At 37.2% G+C, this 27,219-nt stretch overlaps 2 protein-coding genes and 1 long non-coding RNA gene across 4 annotated transcripts in view; 1 reads left to right on the top strand and 2 right to left on the bottom strand.

The window, feature by feature from the left end:
* LOC136265660 (mitoguardin 2-like) overlaps window positions 1–5,387 on the top strand; it is a gene marked incomplete in the record, with an annotated part of 14,973 nt that extends 9,586 nt beyond the window's left edge. The window contains 6 exon segments of the mRNA XM_066060555.1: window positions 1,130–1,216; window positions 1,269–1,361; window positions 2,440–2,574; window positions 3,146–3,199; window positions 3,247–3,363; window positions 5,167–5,387. Of these exon segments, the coding sequence (XP_065916627.1) occupies window positions 1,130–1,216; window positions 1,269–1,361; window positions 2,440–2,574; window positions 3,146–3,199; window positions 3,247–3,363; window positions 5,167–5,298 (618 nt within the window).
* Window positions 5,388–8,733: 3,346 nt separating this feature from the next.
* On the bottom strand, window positions 8,734–17,127 carry LOC136266260 (high affinity copper uptake protein 1-like). 2 transcript variants are annotated; one of them, XM_066061272.1, is made up of 4 exons: window positions 16,958–17,127; window positions 16,835–16,904; window positions 10,201–10,381; window positions 8,734–8,991 (listed from the first exon to the last, which is right to left on the bottom strand). In XM_066061272.1, exons 1-4 carry the CDS (start codon window positions 17,027–17,029, stop codon window positions 8,916–8,918), a joined length of 399 nt encoding a protein of 132 aa, XP_065917344.1. In that variant the 5' UTR covers window positions 17,030–17,127; the 3' UTR covers window positions 8,734–8,915. The 2 variants fall into 2 exon arrangements, with proteins under 2 accessions (XP_065917344.1, XP_065917343.1); XM_066061271.1 differs by having other exon boundaries at window positions 8,734–9,119; window positions 16,958–17,126.
* Window positions 17,128–21,173: 4,046 nt separating this feature from the next.
* The window catches only part of LOC136266164 (uncharacterized), a 30,419-nt gene continuing 24,373 nt past the window's right edge, over window positions 21,174–27,219 (bottom strand). Inside the window, exon 2 of the long non-coding RNA XR_010705929.1 lies at window positions 21,174–21,986. This is a non-coding gene — a long non-coding RNA (uncharacterized lncRNA). The remainder of the gene's footprint in view (window positions 21,987–27,219) is intronic.

Below are 27,219 nucleotides of genomic sequence, written 5' to 3'. Positions count from 1 at the left end.
CATACTATAGTATGTTCATGTTGAGCTGAACCCTCAAAAACATTTAATAACTCATGGATGCAATTACGCACGATCTTGAAATTTGGCTCATTTGTAGTACTGCTTGACCCACTAAAAATATTTCAAAATCGTTTTTGTTCAAATGTTTGACATAATATTTATGGCCAGTCAAAATTTACACAATACATTTCCTATGGGGAAGCCATATAAGTACAGTGTCCATTACAGCCCTTTCCCGAACTTGTAATGGAGCCAAACCATATGTGTCTGTTGTTGACACCTTTGCTGTTACCAATAATAATCTGGTTGGCTGAAATGTTAACTCTGTTGAGAAAAAATTCACTTTTAATTTTTAGCTGTTTTTCAGGATTCAGCTCAACGTGAACATACTATAACCCTGATATTGATTATTGTCAAGGATGAACAGCTCCAAGCAACCACAAATCTGCGAAAATTACTTCCCTCAAAATTTTGTATGTGCATGATACGTAGCTGAAAACGAAGACACTTCCATAGTAATTGATAGTTGGGGCACACATATCATCCGTATTTTTCATGGGGAATGGATTGATTGCAGAGGTGTTTCCCCTACTGTCCTTCATTTGTAGTGCTGTGTAACAGGCTGAACATAGCTGAAAGGGAAGTGTAGTGGCCACTTCACTTTCGAGTTAGTGATTGATAGTTGGGACATGCGTTCAGTTAACATCTTTTCTCTTGATGTGGTATGTGTGGGTTCACCAGTTACAATGATGTTACAAGAAAAGTAAGCAAGCAGGTATCTTTCTTAACTTACAAATATTTGCTTGTCCTGTTACTTTAAGGTTTTCTTTTAAGTATGATAATAAATGCTGACAGTCCATCACAAATTCTGATTTTTCTTTGTTCAACATCCAATCAAGTTGAGCATCACATTCACACATCAGGTGTATTGATCCTGTGTTCAAATGATTCTATTTAATGAACACTTTGGGACCAAGAGTTGTAGCATACAAAACGGTTTTCGTCCATGTTGTTTCTATATTTTAGAGATTAGACATCTTTGAGGCCATACAAAGGAGCTTAGTTGGTGCCAGTAACAATACCGTACAATACCTACAGTTAAAATTGTTCATAATGTTCTTCACTATAGGACCTGATGTGTGTTCCAGGCACAAGACAATACTTCAAAGACAAAGGGAGGGAGATCCTGTCCTTGTTGTATCAGAACTATAATAGGGTAAGGGTTTTCCCCATGATGATGGTGATATAATAGTGATCACATGATCCAGGACAGTAGTACACTGGTACAATACTATGACGACTTGTTAGACTATACCGAGGAGAATGTGTGTGATGTGTCCGAGGAGCTGAAGATGAGAGGGGTCAGTATATGGTGTAGCCACACCCACTAATACATTAGCCACACCCACTAGTACATTAGCCACACCCACTAGTACATTAGCCTTCTACTGATATACACTGTACATCTACACTATTATTTACTAGAACGATTACAGTAAGGTTCCAGCAATAAAAAAAGATACGAATGATGGTAGCTACGTATGTGGGAAAATTCCTACATTTTCACGTTACCACCACCATCTGTTCAATGCCAAAATAGGAAATTTCCCATGTAACAGTAGTTACCATCTCTTGTTTCACTATTTTTATCAATGGAACCCTATAATTAACCCTACTTCATTTTATAATTAATAGCTGTTGTGCACTATTTAACTTATACACGTTTGGCTGTAACTGCTTCATTAGAATATCTTGATCTACCTGCTGAGCTATGCAATAGGTTAAGGGGTGTGGACTAAAGTCATGTCTTGTTTTCTCCAACAAAACTGATTACAGCTAGTACTGAAGTCATGTCCAGGTGTATAATATTTCTGTTATGGTTTTTAATAGCAGAATTTTGGTGAGCGCCCGCCATTCATTTTAGGGGGGAACCCTACTAAATTGTACTATCGATAGTCTATTCACATTCAACTGACCTTTGTTTTACCCTAGCAACTCTTGTAACGTGACATTTAACAATACAGTTTCAATACCCAGACTATGTTACAATGAGGAAGTTATGAGGCTTTAAAAATATCCAGTATAGTTAGTATTGAATAATCAAAAGATGTCATGTGGCAAATCTTTTATATGAACTTCCTGTAAAGACAAACAGTAAATATCAAAGAGCTCCAATACTGGAACAAGCTTGTTTCAGCACTGCTCTAGCTTGCTAGTAGAGTGAACTTGTAAATGACTGTTCTATTAGAGTATTTTGAGTACAGGTGTATGTTCTATTAGAGTATTTTAACAGAGCTCTGTATAAATGTATGGTCTTCAGTTATCTGAACAATTCACTTATCTGAACATTTTTACCATTGCCTGAGACATAATTGGTGTTACTGAGGGCCTAGAATACACCCCATGAACAGGTATAGTTATCTTCCCTCTATCTTCCAGGTGATGGACATGTCATTCTATGATGTAGCATTGGACTTCATCCTTCTTGACTCGTTTGATGATATAGCTAATCCTCCAACTGCAGTCACTGCTGTAATGCAGAACAAGTGGCTAACTGACGGGATGAAACAATCTGTGAGTGTGTTAGCATGTGTGAGCCAGTTGTGAGTCCCGTTACTATTGGGGTTGTGTTACTGTATACTTACAGTGTCTTAAATGGCTCAGATCATGAAGTGTTTGCAATCAGAAGGCTACAGCTAAAACATGTATCAATGAAGTCTTGAAAGTTTCTTCCTTCTATAGAGAGTATATGTTAATGTCATTTTAAGTTAGTAACAGTTACTATACACCATGTTTTTTGAGGCAAAAATCAATGAACTTTTGCAATTGTACACAATCGAAGAAAGGCTAAGGAAAATCACTATACTGAGTTTATATTAATAGCCAATTGAACAGTGAGTATAAAGGAGACTGGGTTAACTCTGGTATAAGCCAGTGAGCAGCTGGAATTTAATTTCCCTGTTTCTTCCAGGTGCAAAGCAATGTTACTGAAAATATTTGATGTCAAACAGATACCCTCTATAACTTTGTATTGTTTCAACCACCACACTAAAATTCATTATGCTGTAATTATCTGAAATCCATAATGTAATTAACTAATTCTAATAGGTTAATTGAATTGACGAGTTCTGTGCCTTCATTGTAGGCATTGTCCACAGCAGTATGGTCGATATCAAAGGCAAAGAGAAGTTTATTACAAGTCAGGATAGTTGTGTGGCTGTGTTAATCATACTGCTCTGTTAACAGAAGAAAGATGGTTTCATGTCGAGATTCTACCTGATTGGAGAGACCATGGGCCCAGCCCTAGTCTGGGGATTTCTTGGAACTGATCAAATATTTACTAGTAAATGTCAGAAATTTAAGGTATAGACATGTATTTGTACATATGTTGTGTGTGTGTGTGTGAGTGAACTTGTGTGTGTGTTGTGTACCATGTGTAGTGTAGTGTGTGTGTGTTGTTTACAGTGTGCGTGTAGTGTAGTGTAGTGTGTACGTATGTGTGTATAGTGTGTGTGTGTGTGTGTGTGTGTGTGTGTGTGTGCGTGTTGTTTACAATGTACGTGTAGTGTAGTGTGTACGTATGTGTGTAGTGTGTGTGTGTGTGTGTATGTTGTATACGTATGTGTGTGTTGTTTACAGTGTGCGTGTAGTGTGTGTGTTGTTTACAATGTGCGTGTAGTTTAGTGTGTACGTATGTGTGTGTAGTGTAGTGTGTAGTAATGTATGTGCGTGTAGTGTGTGTGTGTGGTCAGTGTTGGGAGTAACGCGTTACTTATGTAACGCGTTACGTAATATTATTACTTTTGTGGTAACAAAGTAATATAACGAAATACGCTATGAAAACAGGTAATATAACGCAAGATACTTTACTTACAAACGTAACGCGTTACCTAAGTAATATAATTACTGTAACGAGTATAATATGACGAAATATTATTACTAAAAGTAACGAAGTTACTAATCTTGATAGTAATCCTCTGAGTAACGCCTAACCACAACGAAGTAACGAGGCCTACTGAATGAAGCTTATTCACTAGCTTCTTACTTATAACCAAGATTTGCACATTGTCCAACAACGCAATCATGTCACGTGATAAGGTGGTAGTTTCACACGTGACAGTTTAAGGCTGTGGACACAAAGTAATATAATATGTAATATTATTACAGTTACTTTATTTTATGGGTAATATGTAACTGTAACTAAATAGTTCTGTTGCAAGTAATATGTAATATGTAACTAGTTACTTTTACAAAGTAACTTGCCCAACACTGGTGTGGTTTACAATGTGCGTGTAGTGTAGTGTGTACGTATGTGTGTGTAGTGTAGTGTGTACGTATGTGTGTGTAGTGTGTAGTGTGTGTGTTGTTTACAATGTGCGTGTAGTGTAGTGTAGTGTGTACGTATGTGTGTGTAGTGTGTACGTATGTGTGTGTAGTGTAGTGTGTAGTAATGTATGTGTGTGTAGTGTGTGTGTGTGGTTTACAATGTGCGTGTAGTGTGGTGTGTACGTATGTGTGTGTAGTGTAGTGTGTACGTATGTGTGTGTAGTGTAGTGTGTACGTATGTGTGTGTAGTGTGTGTGTGTGTGTGTGTGTGTTGTTTACAATGTGCGTGTAGTGTAGTGTGTAAGTATGTGCGTGTAGTGTAGTGTGTAGTATATGTGTATGCAGTGTAGTGTGTAATGTTGCATGTGGTTGTGTGTGTGTGTGTGTGTGTGTGTGTGTATTTTTGTATATCCGTAACCATTCCAGGATGGACACATGATGCAATATAGCTTGTTATCCCTTGAGGCTATAACTTTGTGTAGGATGTTTGTGGTATAGTGAATTGTGCTGATGAGGCAAACTGGTGATTGAATATCTAAAATAAAGTTGTATGTGAAACTGGTAAAGCAGGTTATCAAACTGGTAAAACGGGTTATCAAACTGGTAAAGCAGGTTATCAAACTGGTAAAGCAGGTTATCCAACTGGCAAAGCAGGTTATCAAACTGGTAAAACAGGTTATCAAACTGATTATAGATAGCTTTGGTTCAGCAAACTACCTGCCTGCATGCAGTATACAGAAGAACTCAAACTGGCCAGTGCCTTAGTTTTCATTAGGCCAGGAAGGAAGTGGGGAGGGGCTGGTGGGGTGGGAGCTAAACTAATTACTTTGATTACTGCAGGACAAGATTGTACAGTTTGTGAAGTCACTATTCTCGTTGGAGAAGATGCAATACGTGTCGAGGGAACAGTTTACTGTTGAAGTGTCACAGTTAGCTAGGAACACTTGTGAAGACTTACTAGCTGCTACTTGAACAATACCCACCCAACATATTTTTATTGTCTATATATAGTAATTTTGTTATTTATGGTAACATAAAATGTTATTTATAGTAACATGAAATGTTAAGTGTATAAGGAAAACATCTCAAAAGCCCATGGCCATACATGAGCTTAACTGATGGCTCATAAATTTTTTATAGTATGTCTGACACTGTTAACTCCTTGAACAGGAAAACATTAATACAGGCAATTCTAAAGTGGTCAGGCCAATTACGGGGTAGGCACTATGAAATGCTGAGCACTTTGTTGTGTGAATGTTAGGGGGGGGGGGCCTAGGGGCATGTTAAATTTTTCAAAATTGCATGCTCTGAGATTAAATCTTTCAGCTGTAAAAACTCACTGCATGTACCTACATCATGTGTTCACATTAATTTCTTACATTAGCTATAACAGTTGTAACACATGTTAATACAATAGTGTTCCCTTTTGTTATAGCTAGCTACTTTAGCTACAGTTGTAACACATGTTAATACAATAGTGTTCCCTTTTGTTATAGCTAGCTACTTTAGCTATAGTTGTAACACATGTTAATACAATAGTGTTCCCTTTTGTTATAGCTAACTACTTTAGCTATAGTTGTAACACATGTTAATACAATGGTGTTCCCTTTTGTTATAGCTAGCTACTTTAGCTATAGTTGTAACACATGTTAATACAATGGTGTTCCCTTTTGTTATAGCTAGCTACTTTAGCTATAGTTGTAACACATGTTAATACAATGGTGTTCCCTTTTGTTATAGCTAGCTACTTTAGCTATAGTTGTAACACATGTTAATACAATGGTGTTCCCTTTTGTTATAGCTAGCTACTTTAGCTATAGTTGTAACACATGTTAATACAATGGTGTTCCCTTTTGTTATAGCTAGCTACTTTAGCTATAGTTGTAACACATGTTAATACAATGGTGTTCCCTTTTGTTATAGCTAGCTACTTTAGCTATAGTTGTAACACATGTTAATACAGTGGTGTTCCCTTTTGTTATAGCTAGCTACTTTAGCTATAGTTGTAACACATGTTAATACAGTGGTGTTCCCTTTTGTTATAGCTAGCTACTTTAGCTATAGTTGTAACACATGTTAATACAGTGGTGTTCCCTTTTGTTATAGCTAGCTACTTTAGCTATAGTTGTAACACATGTTAATACAATGGTGTTCCCTTTTGTTATAGCTAGCTACTTTAGCTATAGTTGTAACACATGTTAATACAATGGTGTTCCCTTTTGTTATAGCTAGCTACTTTAGCTATAGTTGTAACACATGTTAATACTATAGTGTTCCCTTTTGTTATAACTAGCTACTTTAGCTATAGTTGTAACACATGTTAATACAATAGTGTTCCCTTTTGTTATAGCTAGCTACTTTAGCTATAGTTGTAACACATGTTAATACAATAGTGTTCCCTTTTGTTATAGCTAGCTACTTTAGCTATAGTTGTAACACATGTTAATACAATGGTGTTCCCTTTTGTTATAGCTAGCTACTTTAGCTATAGTTGTAACACATGTTAATACAATGGTGTTCCCTTTTGTTATAGCTAGCTACTTTAGCTATAGTTGTAACACATGTTAATACAATGGTGTTCCCTTTTGTTATAGCTAGCTACTTTAGCTATAGTTGTAACACATGTTAATACAATGGTGTTCCCTTTTGTTATAGCTAGCTACTTTAGCTATAGTTGTAACACATGTTAATACAATGGTGTTCCCTTTTGTTATAGCTAGCTACTTTAGCTATAGTTGTAACACATGTTAATACAATGGTGTTCCCTTTTGTTATAGCTAGCTACTTTAGCTATAGTTGTAACACATGTTAATACAATGGTGTTCCCTTTTGTTATAGCTAGCTACTTTAGCTATAGTTGTAACACATGTTAATACAATGGTGTTCCCTTTTGTTATAGCTAGCTACTTTAGCTATAGTTGTAACACATGTTAATACAATGGTGTTCCCTTTTGTTATAGCTAGCTACTTTAGCTATAGTTGTAACACATGTTAATACAATAGTGTTCCCTTTTGTTATAGCTAGCTACTTTAGCTATAGTTGTAACACATGTTAATACAGTAGTATTCCCTTTTGTTATAGCTAGCTACTTTAGCTATAGTTGTAACACATGTTAATACAGTAGTGTTCCCTTTTGTTATAGCTAGCTACTTTAGCTATAGTTGTAACACATGTTAATACAATAGTGTTCCCTTTTGTTATAGCTAGCTACTTTAGCTATAGTTGTAACACATGTTAATACAGTAGTATTCCCTTTTGTTATAGCTAGCTACTTTAGCTATAGTTGTAACACATGTTAATACAGTAGTGTTCCCTTTTGTTATAACTAGCTACTTTAGCTATAGTTGTAACACATGTTAATACAATAGTGTTCCCTTTTGTTATAGCTAGCTACTTTAGCTATAGTTGTAACACATGTTAATACAATAGTGTTCCCTTCTGTTATAGCTAGCTACTTTAGCTATAGTTGTAACACAGGTTAATACAATAGTGTTCCCTTTTGTTATAGCTACTATATACACATGCGGCATGAGTCTAACATTTGAAACTGATAACTATATAACAACTTATAACTAATTTTAATGTGAGTGAATAGCTAGCTAAGCACTAACTAAGCTACATGCTTAATCCTACCCTATCATGCTATGCTGTAGTGCTCAAATATTCATCCAGTTATGTACACTTCCATGCAAAGCTATTTATATATATTTTGTTTTTGAAAGCTTCATAAAGCATTTGACTAATAAATAAGTAAATGTCTAGGTGCTCTATTAGGGTGACTGTTCTATTAGAGTGTTTCAATCTTTTCCATGACTGATTGTCACAGGGAAGGATTTAACAATATGATGCAAGTGTTCTACTGGCATATCACAATTCTTACACAATGATTTATGCATCTGTCATTCTCAAAAACACACCAGCATAATCGGCCAATGCCTATCAACAACTCGGGTTAAAATTAGTGCTGAAAAAGTGGTCAGGCTATGGACTGACTGGTCAGACCGGCTCCTCCAGCCCTGTAATAAGACCAGTAGCTGCTAAGCTGTGTGAGTTTAGTGTAGCAATATGATACAACCCATGTGTAGATCACATGTTAGCTAGTTATGTCCTATATAAGGTATTGTTTGTCTTGCTTTAATTCTTTGCTGTATTGCAAAAACACCATCAATGTTCTCAATAGTGATAACTTGGTACTGCTGAGAATCCATAATATAATAGTAAATACAATGCCAGCACTCTTGAATGATTAAGATTACTACTTTGCTATGAATGCAGTTTAATCACTAGTGTAATTTCAGTAGGACAAATGTAGTGGAATACCTTAATATCTAACAGCAATGATCTGTATAGCCAGTCACCACAGAGTTACAATGATCCACCAGCACAACTCACACCTTTACTGGTACTCCTAACAAACGTTCCTCTTCTTCATTTGCGTATTAAAAGAGTACATACATGTACAAAGATATTATTGTATTTGTAGTTAATGTAGTGAACATACTATATACAAAAGTAAAGAAGTAATGTATGATTGTATATACCAGTGTAACATCATTAATAGTTAGTACGGTATTAATGGCAGTGTTCGTTAGCATCTTGGCCAGACCGGGTACCTGGCCCACGAAATCTTGCAAACAGGAAGTATCCAGCTCCCGCCCCCAACACTATGGCAACGAATAGCCATACATTGTAAGTCATAGCAACCAACATCAAGAAGTAACTAATTGTAACTTGTAACATATGAAGTAATGTCTGAATAATGTGTATTCCAAGGGTGGCACCAACTGGAACACTACAAGAGCAAACATTAAGATACATACCATTGCTCCATTTGTGTTTATGGGTACAACATTGGCAAGCTAACCACTATATAGTACTGTACATAGTGGTACACTGATATGGATACAATGGTTACTGAAAGTGAACATGTTTGTGACAGAATGAAACACTTGTTAAAAGGTGACAAACAATATTAACACATGTGAAGACAAAACCTCCCATACTAATATTTGTGATCTGCTGAGCAAAAACCTGACTTGTTTGGCTATTGGTAAAATGTGAATTCTGTGCCCATTAATTTTATATATCACGTGAGTCATATAGTTGAGTGTTTGATATGGTGCATCGAGTTAGAAGGTGAATTCTGTGCCCATTAATTTTATATCACGTGAGCCGTATATTTGAGTGTTTGGTATGGTGCACCAAAAGCTAGAATCAATAAAGACATGCTGGAATGAGCAGAGGTCAATTATTTATTAGAAAAAATTATTAAGACTGGTGAATCCACGCCTACCGCATCAAAATAAAGAAATGGTGCTGTGCGCCCAGGCCAGGTATTAATTATCGTCTGGTATCCATTACGCTTCGTTGTCGGCTATGTTCAACCCATTACACAGCATTACAAATCAAGAACTGTTCGAAAAGCACTTCTGCAATCAAAGTAGCCACTATGAAAAACAGACGATTTCCATTACAAAGGGAAGCCATCACAAGCTACTGCCAAATCGACACCTTGAAAGATGAATAGGACACAAATGAGGACACTGGTAAGCCATGAAGAATGCATTGTACATACTGTGGTATGCCAAAAGGCACGTGTCCGGCTGAAGTGACGTTGAACAGTGAAAAATTCAAGCCTGCAGCCTTAGCCATTATCTTATCTGAACGCATCAGTCGGTCACTTCCGTTTAATAAAATTTTATAGCAACTTGTTGAAAGCATTTCGGGTTGATCTGAAAGCTTGTTTGGGCTTAGTTTTACCTAACCAATACTGCCTCATTGTTGTCAGGTAAAAGTGAGGCTGGTTTTTGGGTGATTTTTTCATGGCCACACGCATGCACACACACACACACACACACACACGTACCACTCACTTGTAGGAGTTTGGTTGAGGGACTAATTCTGCAGATGACGGCACTTTCATATACTGAACAGTGTTAGGACCGATCTTGCCAAATATCTTACTCTTGTTCCTGTGCAACACCTCACGGAACACCTTCAGTCCTTCATACAACAATGCCATCACAAAAATGGCAAAGAAAGTCCCCACCATTGCTATTGAAGAAGAGAACAAGCATATCAATACACTAGCCAGCCACCATGATCTAACGGTGAGGCAAACATCACATTTAGTAATGATGGTAGAATAGTACCATAATGTCACTTCACTGATGATGCAACAAGTTAATGGATTGCCTACCACTACTGTTGATATACAACACACAATTGTTACATTATTGGATTTATACATAATATCAAATACATTGGGATATTATTGGTGGAGTTTAGCAGTGTTCACCAAATGGACGATTTACTATAATGCCCGTTAACATAATTAACTTATTTGCATTAGCCTAACATTATATGACAATCGTGATACTTCTCACCGACTTTTTCCTTAATGTTTTGCAGGGTAGAATCATGTCACACTTATCCCTACCAAAGTCCCTTTGTATGGAGGAACAGTCTAGCATTCATAGAAACTATAAGATCATGTAATGTGTGGAAGAGATGAAATGTGAAGATTTGAGGCTGTCACCAATAAAGTAAGAGGGACCTAGTTATAGCCTTATAGCTGTCACTGGAGCTGATGATGCTGCCCACTTGTGAAAAGTGTCTTGAGACAATTTTATTAAACTGCTCAGTCAGTCAGCTACTAACCACATTGTAGTGTTGTATTTGTAAGGTATTTTAGTTAAAGGTATTGTAGGGTTTTAAAAGTTAAATAAGTTATAGTTATTAATTGTTACAATAAGTCATGTTGTTGTTATTGCTTATTGTATAATTATGGCCTTAAACTCTGCTCTGCATGGCTTCAGCTGCAGGTGCATACACTTTCAGAGATCTTAACCTATAAAGTGGCATCTGAGGCTAAAATGAGTGACATGTTTATACAGTAAGACTGGCATCCTTTTCTACTTGATTTATTCTGTGCTAAGTTCAAGATTTGGTCACCATTTATATAGGAGATATTTTAAATGATTTTAAGGACAGTTTTGTCATGAATTGCAATGCACAATGGACAACTACATGAGATAACTACCAAATGTATGTGTGTGCCTCACACATAATGCGTGAGAGCTAAGATGTAACACATCTTGTGTAGCTTTTGTGTATAAGCCTCAACTTACGCTTAGGTATCCCATATATGTTTATTTATGATCTGGTATTCTGTTGTAAATAAGTCAAAGTGCGTTGTTATAAATTCATTGCCAGTGGAATAGTTTTCCTAATGTTACAAAAAAGATTTTAGAATTCTTGTTATTAAATGTTGTGTTGGATTAAAATATTATTACAGTGGAACCCCTCTTAATGGACACCCCTGAATGGCGGTCAGCTCTTTATAATGGACAATTAATAAAGTCCCAAATACAACTTCCAATACCTGTGTGTATTAATGACCCCTCAATAGCGGACACCTCTCTATTCCGTAAACCGGACACTGCACAATTCCCAGATATGGCAAGCACAGTACAACATCTCACTAATCGCGGACACAAGTAAAAAAGGTTCATTGCCAGTTACAACAATCAATCGAACTACATCTTTTAGTGCAGAAAGTACTGTCTCTGTATTGCCTATTCTACAAAGTGCAGGACAAAGCGCTGAAGTTACGAGAAGCCACATGAATGCGTATAGATTACAAGTACTGCTGTTAATGTTCTTACCCGGGGCTTATGAAAATAGTAGCTGGTGCACTTTAAAATAAACTGCACTACAGGATACACTACATAATACACTACATAATCTATATAGCATGCAACCATCTTAATAACTAATCATATACAGGGTAATCCGGACAAGTCTTTACGGAAGCATGTATAAAATTTTTGTGATGCCTAAATTGTCTGGATAGTGTAGTACAGGTTTCAAAGGCCACAGGTGTGCTGTATTTTCTAACAGTGCTGTATTTGCCCAAGAGTGCTGTATTTTCCCTTTGATCTAATACAGCACAGTCTACACCACAGCCCCAAACAGTAAACAATGTACCCACAATATTTAAAGTACTTTGCATTGGTGAGATCAAAGCGAAAAGAATGCTCTATTTTCCGTAACACATTCAAGTGTGCTATATTTTCCATTTACGTCACAATAAAGTACAGTTGTGGAAAATAAAGAACAGTTACGCATTGATTGAAAAATAAATACGAAAACAAGATCACGTGCATAACATTTCTAATCGCCAAAAGTAGCCAAAAAGATACTATTTGCTTGTATTACTACCACAACTGTACTACACAGACACATACTGATTGTCTGATGGCTGAAAACCGATGCAGTTTGAATTCATGAAACGAACGTTCCAAGCAAGACGACAAGACAGCATTCTAAACCAGTTAAAGCACTGCTACACTTGTACAATATGAAATAAAAGCACTCGGGCATGGTCTCGAGCCTAATATAGCACTTGCTCCGCCTCGTGCTATATTAGTCTCTCACCCACGCCCTCATGCTTTTATTTTCATATTGTACACGCGGCAGTGCTCTAACTAAGCTATGATACCATTCCTTTTTCTAAACCAAGTGTACAAAAAGACAACATGGAGTTACAAAACTACCTTTTCTTTCCTAAATCAACAACAGGGTACAATACAAAACCTGTAAAAGTCATAAAGGTACAATCACTAGCTGTCTATTTAAAATAAAAATTGATAGTACAGTTGCTAAATGTTCCGGAGAGGTTTGGCTGAGTAGTACCACTACTAGAATGAGCAGAGCTAGAATGAGCAGCAGACATCATAACAGTAGGCTTCTCTTCAACAGGATTCTGACCACTAGAACAATCAGACTGTACTACAGAGATCTTCGGATTAGTAGAACTTGATTGAACTGTAGACATTACATCAGAAGCACCAAGATTACACTGAGGTGTACAACAGGCATCTCGGTCTGGTTGATGACACTTGTCACATGCTTCCTTTGCTGTTCTGATGTACGTTTGTATGCCCTCAGAGCTTTAGTACTTTTATACCCTGAGGTTTCTGCAATGATTTCTTCTTCTACTCCACTAGTGAACATGCGGGTAATAGCCATAGCACGCAATGAGTGGTTAGTATACCTCACTTCAATGCCCAACTCCTTTGATAAACATGGTAAAACATTTTTAAATGTATTTATACCAACTCATTGTCTAGCGAACGCAGTATCTCCTTCACCTTTGCAAAACTCCTGATGTAAAAATACAGAGCATTACACAGAAGGAGTGACAAGTACTCATCTAATATCTTGACGACACACTTTTGATTTCCTCGTAAAGCATATGCACGAGTAACCTTGTTCTGTACATTAATATCTTTGAACCGGTGCTGATTATTCTTTGAGGCTAATTCTGTATACTCATAATATACTGAACTATTGTACACAGTCTTCTCATGAGGCACACGGAGAAACTGTGATGGAATCAGGTCATGTTGCTCCTGCACTCCTCTTAATACAAAATTGAGCCACACATAGAAAAATACACTGTAATATTCTAGGTGAAGAAAACCCAAGGAGACCCTTTTGCCAAAATATATCCTCATGATCAAGTTCGAATACCTTTAAACTATTCTTAGTTGCTCCAATTCCTTATTGTATCCATTGTATGTAACAAATCCTTAATCCTATGATCACCTTTATCTAGGATTGAAAATGGAGCTTTATTCTCCTGGAGTACACGATTCACTCCACTCAACAATGACCTCAAAGTTGAAGGAGGATATTGTGATCCATTAGTCCTCCGTGTCTCAATCACATATCGGCATAACCACTTGCATAGTAGCTCAGGATCTTGACTTTCTAGTAACTCAGGTGGTACAGGATCATCAGGTATAGTTGCAGATTGATTTGACACCCATTCCTTAAAATTTTTAATAGCCCAGTTTGAATTTGCCCAAGTATTTGCAGGAATTACTCCTTTGGCAGCCTTTTCACGTTCAGGAGAACTCACTGGAGTAATGAAACAACTACAATTAAGGCTATTAGTACAATCTTTCATAGGTGCTGTAGCTGCTTTCTTCTCAGTTGCCTTCCTCTTTGTTCGAAGCGATAACTGTACTTCTTGGTTACTGAACCATCATTGCCGTGCTCAGCATTGCTCTCACCGCTCAACATAGCCAGAGAAGTGCTACCATACTCATCAAATTCCATAACAGATTGCACGTCTGGTAAACTTGATTCACATCACTAGTCATATCACTCAGTTCACTATTAGTTCCCTCATTTATTGACCCCAAATGCGGCAGCCACTCTTCGCCAATTCCTAGATGAAACTGTTCAATAAACACGGGCTTCCATTTGATAAATGAAGAGCTAACAACAGGCAGATTTCCTTTCGTTAACACCATAAACAAGTGACTAGTTACATCGGTCAAACCAGTTTACCCAGTACAATAAACCAGTTACAGCACCGCATACGCTCGTGCACTATGAAAAAAATAGCACTCGGGTGTGGTATGAGCGTACTATGAAAAAAAATAGCACTCGGGTGTGGTATTTTTTCCATATTGCACACGTGGCAGTGCTTTAACTAGTATTTCTGTTGCTGATCATATCTGGTTCACATAGTACCATAACCCATCTTGCTCCACCACTTGGTGTAGTCTCGTACATTAAAACTGAATATTTAAAAATGTTAGAAACTCCTTAAATAAGGACACCTCCATATAAAGGACATATTTAATTTCCCCAATGGTGTCTGTCTTAGAGGGGTTCCACTGTAGTTATTGTTTGTTATTGGTAACAATAATTTTTAAGCTGCTACAAAAACAATGTAATAGTCAGAGACCTACCACTAGGATCTCGTGATTTTAAAAACCCGATGCAAAGCTGAGGTTTTTTAAAGCCACAAAAATCTGAGTGGGCAGTCTCTAACTGACTTAGAAAATGGTTTGTGCATACCATTTCTAATTTTGATTTAGTTATTGTTTAGCAATTACAACACACCCTATTGTGAGGGATCTGACACCATCCAAAGATCGTGTGCAAGATTCCAATTTTCACAAAGATTCCAAACCCAATATTCTCAAAATATGCATAGCTAGCTACACATAGATGAACTCAACTAGGTACCATACCAACTGGATCACTTGTGACGTCAGAAAAGCAGCCTATACAAACATGTCAAGAGTCGAGACGTGTGTATGGCTCATGATACTAAAGACTGATAATTCACAGTATAATTAATTGGATCGACTTATAAAACTCATTGAGATTCCATTTTACCAGAAATTTCAGATTTATGACCAAGATTCCAATTCCATTATTGGGATTGTGTTGGATTCCAGTTTGTGTCGGGCCCCTTGCCCCATTGTGACAATGTTAATTACATCATTGTACTGCTAGTAACTTCCTCTCCATATGAAGGTACAGGACACCACCACACTACACTAATCCAATCCTGCCAACCCTCACGGATTTACCGTGAGTCTCACGATTTCACTATCAAGCTCAAGGTCTCAGCAGCAGTAGCTCTAAACTCACAGTTTTTCAGTTAAGCCTTCTAGTTCTCACAGATCGTCACCGTTAGTTAGCTAAGGGTCTAAACTAAAGTGTACAGTAATGCAATGAACCAAGGAAGTAGCTACCTCTGAAGTAGCTAGTGTTATACACAACACCACGAACAGACATCTAACTTACACAAAGTTGCTGTGTCACCTATGGGATATCCCCCGGGCTTGCCCCTGGGTAACTTGATAGTGGTACAACTATAAAATGTTAGGCAATAAATAGAGATGCAATCAAGTGATTAAAGCAGAAAAACGGCGGGGATTGAGACAAAGTCATGAAATATTGGCCTTGAACCATCTACTTAACACTAGTGAAATAGACATGGGTTTACAAGGTCAGAACTCAAGAGGCAAGCCTACTTCATTGGAGAAGGTGATTGAATAGCTAGAGTGACACCATGAGCACCTACTCACCCCAGTTATATGTTTTAGGTATGTAGCATGTGTTTGGTGAGATTTTCATTTAGTTTCAGCCTCTAGGTAGAAATTGATACTTCTCAACTCCATATCATCATGTGATATTGTAAGTGCCTTGTGCTTTCAAGTCGAGAATCTTCCAAGTGAAGTATTAGTCACTGGGGTAATGGCTTTATAGTTTGTGGCATTCAAGTAAGAACATAGCTATTTAGCTGGAGAAGTGAGAAGACTCCTGCACACACTTGTAGGTCTACAATTCCATGCATACGTAGCTTAGTGATGTACTTGTTTTAAATGCTATACTGACACTCATATGAAGATGTGTATGTGTGTTGCTGGCCTTGTCATGGTTCCAGGCATAGCTTGGGGCTTTGTCACCTGCTGTCCCTACCTAAGCTGTGCAGATACAGCAATCTGTTCTGGACATCAAGACAGGAATCTCAAGGTTTTTCTATTTCCTAGGTTGGCAGGACTGCTAATCTCACACCAGTGGGAGCAGTTTTTCTCCCAGAATAAAAACTGTTCAACTAAGAATTGTATGAAATAGTGTAGTGTGACGCGTACAAGAATATCTGGATACACAACAGATACTACAATAACGCACCTCCTACGGAATTTATGTCCCATCCTTCAAACAACACCGTGACGTTATGAACCCCAAAGTAGAAGTACATCTAACGCCATTAAATTCTGTAACTCACTGTGTATGGCAGTATAGCAATCATACCTGCATCTTCATCGGTCCCATGCTCATACTACAGTTCATGGGCATCGTACAATTCATTGGCATCATATCCATCGTGACTCCAGCAGGTAAGCATGCGAACCCATCAAGTAATTAAACTAATGAGTCCTGTGACAAGGCGTCTTTGTTTCGATTGTGGTTTTTTTGTGGGTGTCTATTTTACGGATCGCACCGGGCGAATTTTTTTTTTGGGCACACTTTGGACTTGGAAAATTTTCACGAAATATTTTTTTCCGGATAATGTTGTGTACGTATCCTGGATACTGACATGTTCAAGACTAGTTAGCAGTGCCAACAACGTCGTGCTCTCCGCCAGGCTGGCAGCCGCTAGAAAAGAAGGGCGAAAAAATTGAGCCAGTTTAGAAGAACTCTTAGTTTCTCCTGCCTTTTTTTCAGAAGGACTGTTCTTACCTTGTTTCTCTCACTGGCTGCCTTGCTGGCTGCCTTGCTGGCTGCCTCATCACTATGAACTGATTTGTCAGTGGCGTCTCGCATTATCTGGCAGCACAGAGCTATTCACAGGTATTGGTGAAACTGATTATGTGAGTGTGAAGCAGCTTGTGTTTTATTCTTGTGACACCACTATGTGATTCTTGTAACACCACTATGTGTGTGTGTGTGTGTGTGTGTCTCGTTTTTGTGCTATGTAATGTACCTATCAATGTCACGCCCCACCTACCCCAGGTCGGGCAGCAGGTGGGGATTTGTAGGGGATTTGTCACCCAAGCTCGTCCCCAGGGTAGGGGCATTTGCAACACGAATATCCGTACTTTTTCATACTGTTGTGATTCCCGGGATAATTATTAGGGGATTCGTAACTCAAAAGTTGTCCCCAGGGTTGGGGAATTTGCATTCTCGCATTTGCAAATCCCCAACAGTCCCCACCTCTGCCCGACCTGGGGTAGGTGGGGCTTGACATTGATAGGTGCATAACTGTTTGTACCTCCTGCAAGGAAGAACAGCTTAAGCCGATTGCATTGAGTTTAAACAATAAATCAAATCTGTGCGTGCGTGTGCTTGTGTGTGTGTGTGTCACTATAGGTGTTACGAATTCTCTCATGGAAGAACGGCTCTGCCGAATGTGTTGAGTTTAAATTTTAAAAAATTCTGACATTTGTTAACTTATCTGCTTTACCAGTTATAACTGAACAAGGGATGGTCACTACCTATGTATGGTCCTGTAAAACCATCTGTGACTGTGATCAAGATATTTGATCAACCTTGATTTCATCTCAGAAAAAGGGGACAAAGCTTAATTTACTGTTTTGCTAAAACAAGCCACTTGATTGCCTCTTTTAAGTCAGTAGAAATTAACATCACAGTGTTGATCTCTTGGTTGATCGCTGTCGTGGATAGTTTTACAGGAGTATTATATATGTGTGAACAAGCAGTTGTGCTTTTGATGGGTTTAATAAAGAGATGTTTTGGTCCTTGGACGCTATGATATTTGTTGTATTGGAGATAACTTTGATTCAACCAGTTCTACGACTATGCTGCTGTAATCTATGGGCCTGATTATTAGGGTGACATTAACAGAGTTGAATCACTTAAACACAGAGCTTCAAAACTAGTTAGTGACTTTCATCGTTATGAAAGATTACAACCACCCACCTTAGTATACAGAAAATTTAGAGAGCCACATATCAAAAATTGAATGGTAACATGCACCAATCCTTGCAGCTTACCAGATCCACCATTTCCCATTGACATTCAATTGTACAAGCATACAGTGCATGAAAATTTGTGAAGAAATAATTATTTTCTAAAGAATAATAATTGAACATTGGAATGCACTACCGAAACATGTTGTAATGGTTGACAATTTTAAGTGAGATTACTATAAAAATTAAAAAATGTGATTTGAATTGATCAGCCATCTGTCTTAACCTTATTAAGTATTAAAGGAAGACATACAAAAGCATGATAATTGTGTGTTTGTTATTTTATTGTTGTAATATCAAGTGACTACAAGTTTAAGCACACAATTCACAATATAAAGTAATATTTTTCCCTAATTTGCCACTCTGATGTTCCTTGTACCACAGAAATGTTGCTGTTTTTATGTACATTATAGGTATATTATATTAGGTAATGATTCAATACTTTATTATGTGGTGATGATTTTGTGTGATGATCTATGATTGAGTGTAATGTTCTTAATTTGTAGGTGGATTCACATTGTTATTGTGAATGATTTACTTCTCGTCTAAATGAGGTGTGGAACAATGAGTCCGTACTATGGTGATCTTGTGAGATGACTGATCTATGTTTAATGATGAACAATTTGACTGTGAGCATTCAAGGGTAACAGCAACAACAAAAGACATGATTGAAGTTTTGCATTTAGTTGTATATTACAATAGCACCAGTGTGTGTATTGTAAAGCACCTTTACACAACTAATTTTTGTTGATGGCTACATGTTATTGATATCACCCTCTTTAAGAAAATGGTATATTCTTTTTGCTGGAGTGTAGCCAATCGTATTTTGCTGTACATAGAGTGTATGCTCACCTCAATATGCTAGCTGTATCCTCACACCTGAAGGCTGCATCAGTGTTAGTGTAGTAGATTTAGTGCAAGTTATTTGCTATTTTATCCAATGGTAAATTTGCAGAAGTACTATTATTACTCCATGATTTATAAGGTAATTGTGCTTGAAAACTTATTGTCCTTTACTGTCTAAATAATGCCTGCATGGCTGACAGCTGTAAAGAAATTACTCGTACAGTGCTTCCTGACCCCTAGGTACCAAGACATGTTCAGATAATCAAAGCCTATTTTTATACAGAGTTACTCTAATGAAATGAACGCCTTAGACGAAATACTCTAATAGAACAGACACATCTACTGTAAGTAAGTGTGTTGATAGTCGAAGGTCAGATAATCAAGTATTCACTTCTATTAGGTGTGATATATTTAATCCATTGTTGTAACAGCTATAGTGGATACTTTATGTGTGTACTAATTGTGTCACCATACCATCTCTTGTACAACTAATGATAGCCTAAAGAATTAAGGGGATAAAAAATGAAGTTGTGAAGTTTACTCTCCCATATACTACTGGTATCAGTTCTCAGGTGCTATAATATAAGAGCACATGTCATTCAAAATTTCCGCAATAAAAATCAATGCATCCTCGTCAATTTTATAGAGTACATCTACTGTCCTTCTTTATGCATGTATGAACTTGAAGTGCTATTGTTACTAACACTTTACAGTGACCAGCACTGAAGGTCTATTAGTGTGTTAGTGTCAGGTCATTTGGGTTGCATTTCAAGGGACTTAATGTGGAGCTGTACTCATGCACCATTTGAGAATGTTTTTGGTGTCTTAAGTGATATATGGAGCCACACCCACATCCTCTATGGTATTATGCCCACTTATTGGGTTTGTGTTGTACGCAACAAGTCTGCATGGCATCAAGAAAAGTGCTATGCCTGCTTATGGGAGCCTGTAGACTACCATGGAACCACACCCACTTATTGATCATTGGATATGTGTGTTTTGATACCTGTAGCTACTTGTTCATTTTCTTTTGCATACAATTCTTCCTGTTGGTCGACAACCTTGACTTGCACCATGTAACTCTTACTCCTGAATTTAAAAAGCATTGATGGATTATCTAACTGTAGAACCTCTCTTAAAGTACCCTCCACTATAAAGAAAAATTTCTGTGGTTCCTATAGAATACAATTTAAAGGACAAACTCTCAGTAAGATTTCCTCAGTTGGTCTCAAACTGTTTGTTACATACGTACGTAGTGGTTCCAATAGATAAGTTTATATATATGTACATAATTATACCATACATACACTAGGTCATTCAACATATGCTTGACTCATACTGTACGGGAGCAGTTCTAATTACCAATAATATTAGAAATGTTCCTGTACAACAACCTGTATAAGAGATAGCACTGAGAATTTACAAATTTGTCTACAATGAAACCTCTTAAAGATTGGTAATTTTTGTCCTTTATAAAAAAGATGTACCTTAACTGTATGGTTGAGTCATATACGTAGAACTATGTACTACATTAGCCAGCAAGTAGACTGTCAGTCACTCAATTAAATGGTTAACAGTAATCACATCTGTGGATCACAATTCCTGCACAGTATGTAACATAGTTATTAGAAACTACAGTGAGTTTCTTTTCTGTTTTCATCAGCTCCCACATATTTACCCATTATTGCAGATTTAACAATTATTTTGTCTGAATAACAAAAAAACTTGAATATGCAGCAAAAGTACAACATTTGTATATAGGTACCTAACTAGTCTCACATGCCAGACAGTTTGTGTGGGGGCGAGAAATAAACAGTCTGATCACTGTTGTACACTTTCTATGAATAAACTGACATGCAATTAGATTACATCACACTATTGTTTTGTGGCAAGGATGAATCGTGCCAGTCACGTCTGAGCAAGCTGAGGTAAATTTTGTGGCAAGAATGAATCGTGGCAAGGATGAATCATGCCAGTCACGTCTGAGCAAGCTGAGGCGAATTTTGTGGCAAGGATGAATCATGCCAGTCACGTCTGAGCAAGCTGAGTCGAAAATTGTACTGGTAATGTCATGATGTATTTGAAACATTGCTGAAGGTCTTCCTCGACAATTCCACTACTTCACAAATCCAATGATTATAAGAGCTCTGTACAAGGGGAACAAATATCCTGGCATTGTTAAACTTCAGTCCTTTATTACAGTAAGAATTTGAATAATTGGTGTTTGTTTTATAGAGCCCGCAAGGCAATCTGATTGGCTCTGCCAACATTCCACAGTGGTCACAGAATGTGTGCAACAGTGACTAGAAGCTTATTTGCCACCCCCACACAAACTGTCTGGCATGGAGACTAGTTGGAACAATGAGTCCTTATTCTCACAGTGATTGCATAAAGATGAGATGACTTCGATCCAATAAGCATTTCTTGGCATTCTGTAGTGTGTTAGGTTACCTCATTAGACGTTGAATTCCCTAGCCAGTTGCTTGCAATATCTGAGTTTCCACCTACAAATAAGAACATCATACCCAATACACACAACATCACACAAAATCATGACCACGTTACCACATAATAAAGTGGTGATGAAAATTAAAATATCTATAATACACCTATCAATGTATTTACAGGGAGAATTGACACAAAACTGTTGCCGCACTATAGGACATTAATTTTGATAATCATTCATTAAGCACACAAGTATACTTTTTCTTGTAACTTGTCATATCTCTGTGTGGATAAGTGAGGATTTGACACAATAGGTTTGCCCTTCTATGGGTCATTTGACATTCAGCTGTTAGAAATCCCCATATATGCCCAAGGGCAGGATAGTAGGGTAATACATTGATAGGTGAATTAACGTATATAACAGTAGCATCTCTATAGGGCAAGGAACACCTCTAAGTAGCGAAATGTTATTTTCTATTGGGACTTAATGTCACTACAAATATCAGTCACTTAATTGTACCTAGATGCAGGGATCTTTCCGCCATCCAAATACTATATCTATGCAAAGCATAAAACTTTAGCGCTTGGCGCGCGCAGCGCGCCAAGCGCTAAAGTTTTATGCTTTGCATAGATATAGTATTTGGAAGTTGGAATTAATGAATTCCAATTTCCAAAGTTTCAATTTAAAGTGCTTCCAACCTTTAATAATATGGTGACAGTGGTTGCAGTGGCTTATAGGCGATAATTGAAGCCATTGAATATAGACATTACTGTAAGATTTACTCTCTACGATATGGTTTCCTTGTGGCTATTGCTTTAAGGAAGCATGCTAAATGTATTATCTACATTATATATCTATATTATACAGGTAGCCCTTGCTAAAGATCGAACTACCCTAATAGAACAGTCGGTATATTCGTAAATGACCAGTCACTGAGTTTAATGATTTAACTATAACTTGCATGATCTAATTGCAGAAGTGGTCACTAAATGAGGTCTCAGTGTACTGTATAGTAGTGACTCCCTAAAGTAACACCCCACCACCCCCCTTCCAAATGGACATCCCCTTAAAACTACACCATAGAAGCATCTTACAAAATTTTTATCTACAAGCCTCTATATGATCACAACAAGGCTAGAATTTAAACAACACAGTATATGGTCACCATATTCTGCCTGTGGGATATACCTTCCAGCCCTGCATATATATATTTATAATGCTGAATATTTAGCTTCGGTAACAAAGCCTTACTGTGTTCAATATTAAGATTGCCACTACATTATTTATGCACACGCAGTATGCCTCAGAACTTGTGAATCTTGTATCAACCAGCTAGGAGCAAGATTACCACGTCTTTTGATAATCAATTAATGCTTACGCAGCACAATCACAAGTTGACCTCATCTCCTTGGCATTGGTGACTGGTAAGAATAAAGAGACACAGAGAAACCCCACTCCGTGTAATGATGTACAGATCAGTTGTGTAAGGTCCGCTTGAAATACACTGACAATCAGTCACCCTATTTACCCAATTGCAACAGTCAAGCATGCATAGTATCATAATAGAACACTCACCATATAGCTATATAAAGAAAGTAAAGAAATTGAAGTAGTATTTTGGTAGTATGTAGGATACAAGTGATAAAAGTTTCTAGTAAAAGCAAGTGATATTCTTGGGACATTCCTTGGACCAAGACAAGTCCGTCACCTCATTTGAACACAGTAACTTATTAATTCCGAATTCTGGGATGAAGACCAGCTTGACTTCCATATCGTACAATGGAGACCAAGAACAATCCAACAGGTCATTCATTTTTTAACATATATTATTATATTAAAGTAGCTACATGTATAAGTTAGGGACTATGACTTTTTATAAACTATTTATGGATGTAATTATCACATTGTATGACCAACTGTTGGTATAATCCATGGACCATACGAACATCCTGAACATCCTTAAATCACTATAGAAGGCAAAATTGTATCTACGAATGTGGCAATGATAAGAGGACTTGAAGAGATAGCTGAATGGACAGTACAGAACCCCTGCCGAAGTGCTGATGATGACAAATACTTGCTAATCCAACTCTCTCTATTCTATTATTTTGTCTACAATAATTGAACTAGGCTCTGTATAAGTATGGGTCACGGCTACTTTTGAGATGATGAGATATGGATTCGAAGCCTGTTAGGCCTACTAAATTCTAATAAAGATGCAAAGATTAAATGCATTTCTATAATTATTCTTTTTTTATAACCTAATCCCCTGAGTAGTGGGCCCCAAGTGCACAGTGTTCTATTGTTATTTTTATAATACCAATCGTCCATTGTTTTCCCAGTTATTTTCGGTCTAAAAGTAGTTCAGTGTCCCAAGTACAGTTTAGGTTACGTTATGTAGCTAAGGATGTAGAATATTTTGCAGTCAGACCTTCAGTGCTGGCCAATGTAAAGTATACTAACAAACAAATTTTGTTTTCTGGAGGGAGTACACAGACGGTAGAGCCTGTACGAAGTATTTACCCATAGCCCAGGCGTCTAAGTGAAAATCTTAGAGCTAAATCACTTTAAGTGAAAAGGGACAAATATCTCAGAAGGGGTGTAAAAAACCAACCAAATCTCCACACCATGCACCCAGAGAATTAATTTGTCTGAAGTACTCTGTATCTTCTGCAATTAGATGCAATTGTAAGGTAATGACAGATGGTAAATTATTACCGTCCATTATATGCTTCCATATATATAGTACACCAGAATTAAAGGCAGACGCGTATAGTCCATAGAAACACACTGGGGTGTGTTGTTTAAGTATGAATGGAACCATGCATGCAGTTTGATAAGAAGCATTGATTCCTAAATAGTTCTAACAACAGGTGATAATTTAGAATGCCATTTAATGTTTACAAGAATGTAGATATCAGCACTTTTATGCAATTTTTTTTCCGGCCCACCATGTATATACAAACCGTGTTAAACTTTACAAGCTCCATGTAATAGTATGCACAATGTAACCAAACTACACTCAACATTTGCAATACTAGTTGTAGGAACTCTGTAATTAGAACATGAACAATGAAAATCATAGATGCACACACATTTGTAAACGTATTCATATTGTGTGTACTTTCACATGATTCAATGATATGCTCTGTGTCATTCTTACATGATGCTGCAAGCAGGGCAATGTCGTTCATACACTTGTAATCACAGAACTTAATAAAATGACATTGTTGTGATATTGGACCAGCAATCGTCTTTGAATTATGCATGTACACCTTGCAGTTGGATGTTGGCAGTTCATGATTCCCTCCTTAAAACCCCATATATGGCGGACGTCAAATTTATTAAATCACATGTACAGGGGGTCAATATTTATCTAAAGTTTTTAAGGTGTGAATAACGTCAATATCACTATTGTATTGTACATATGTATGTATTAATCACACAGCCCTGCATAACCATATTCATGTCATTATAAAGCACATGTACAGTTTCAATTAAGATCACTCCTGCAGGCATTACTATTAAGGCTGTTGGTTGTCACCATCACAATTATAGTATGTTCACTATACGTTATGTTCACTATACGTTATGTTCACTATACGTTATATACATACGTTAGTTTGGTGCTCCACATATACGTATACTCCATTAAGGTAAATACAGCTATATACTCTCTAATACAACATTCTTACAGATGATGCCACTTTCAATACAATTATCACTAGATATTAATTTCTGTGACATTCGTTCGGTAACAATCAGCATGTGCATGTGTGTGTGTGTGTGAGTGTGTCTTAATACGTCCTTGTGGTCACAGTTTGTGGAGGAAGAGTAGACATCGCAACTTTTGTGGAGCTACCAATTTGTCACTGGTTCAGGAGGAATCATAGAACTCTGCTATAGCAGTGCACTGTACAGCGGGCAGCTACCAAGTACCAATTGTCTTAATACGTCCTTGTAACTGCAGACTGCATGCAGTGAGGAATTGCATGGAGGCTTGTTGATCAGATTATGAATCACATCACTCGTGTCACCCTAGCTGAATTAATTCCCACACTTTACTGGCAAATCCATTAGCTGCATGTGTTATTGAGTGTATCATCATTACCCTCTGCATTCCACTTTATGTATGTTATGTTGGTGTGGTTTGTGGTCAAGCTGTTAAAACCCCAAACTTTCCAAAAAAAAAATTAATTATATGCCTGCGTATACTGTTCTTTCAAATCCATGTATAGTCATGGCATGCTGCTTTAACATACTACTGTACGTTAATGTTGGACAAGTTTTGCATACCCCATTAGCAACAATATTCCCTATAGTGTATAGGCAATATTATGCATAAATACATATTCTCACATTCACGAAGGTAGTTTTCACTTTAGCTCTTCTAGATCTAAACTAGAGTTTGATATCCAAGGATTTGTCATTTCAAATCACTAGCTATAGCCTCCCCCTTAATAGTGAAGATAAACACATTACATAACAGAGTGACAGACATGCACAGATGGATGGTCTGATGTTCATGTAATAAAAAAGAGGGGGCACACACTATAACAAAATATCCCATATATATGTGTCTATACCTTTATTTAATATGCCCCCAACCACTCCAATAAAATCATTCCAATACAATATTTATTTTGTCGTGTTCTACACTGTATATACAATTTGTTATTTTGTCAATGTTGGTGAGTTCACAGCAGGGGTTATGCTTTAGCAGTTAGCTATCAACCGTCAATCAATTCACAACACATTTAAATGTAACTGTGACAATAGCTCATCTCATATTGCTTAAAATCAGTACACACCCTCCACCCACTCCCACAACAGACTTTAGAGTACACCAGCACTATCTGGTCACCAAACTATCTAAATAATATCCAGAGAAGATCAGCTAGGTTTACTGTTAACTGCTACTAGATATACGAGTGTGTTACAAGCATCTTACAACAGCTAGATTGCATTTGGCTCATTTTATATTGAAGAAGAGATAAGATGAAACTGATGATGTTGTACAGAATCATCCATATACTTGCATATAGTCAGCACAATTTACCATTAAACCATAATAACATCTCTCGACGCCATTCATGCAGATTCATTTAGCCAGCTACCAGGCTATAGACTGATACAAATATTAATATTGATTCTCTCTTTCAACCATTCTTACGTGGAATAGCCAGTTACCAAATCAAGCGGCAATACTGTATCATAAACATCCCTCCCATTTATAAGAACAGTTTAAGCGATAATTAAATTAAATTTGTACTTTTATGCTCAATTCTAAG

Source organism: Dysidea avara, chromosome 9 (genome assembly GCF_963678975.1).
Source record: "Dysidea avara chromosome 9, odDysAvar1.4, whole genome shotgun sequence".
Lineage (NCBI taxonomy): Eukaryota > Metazoa > Porifera > Demospongiae > Dictyoceratida > Dysideidae > Dysidea > Dysidea avara.
Note: the sequence above shows the minus strand (reverse complement) of the source record. Positions and strands in the feature narration are given on the sequence as shown.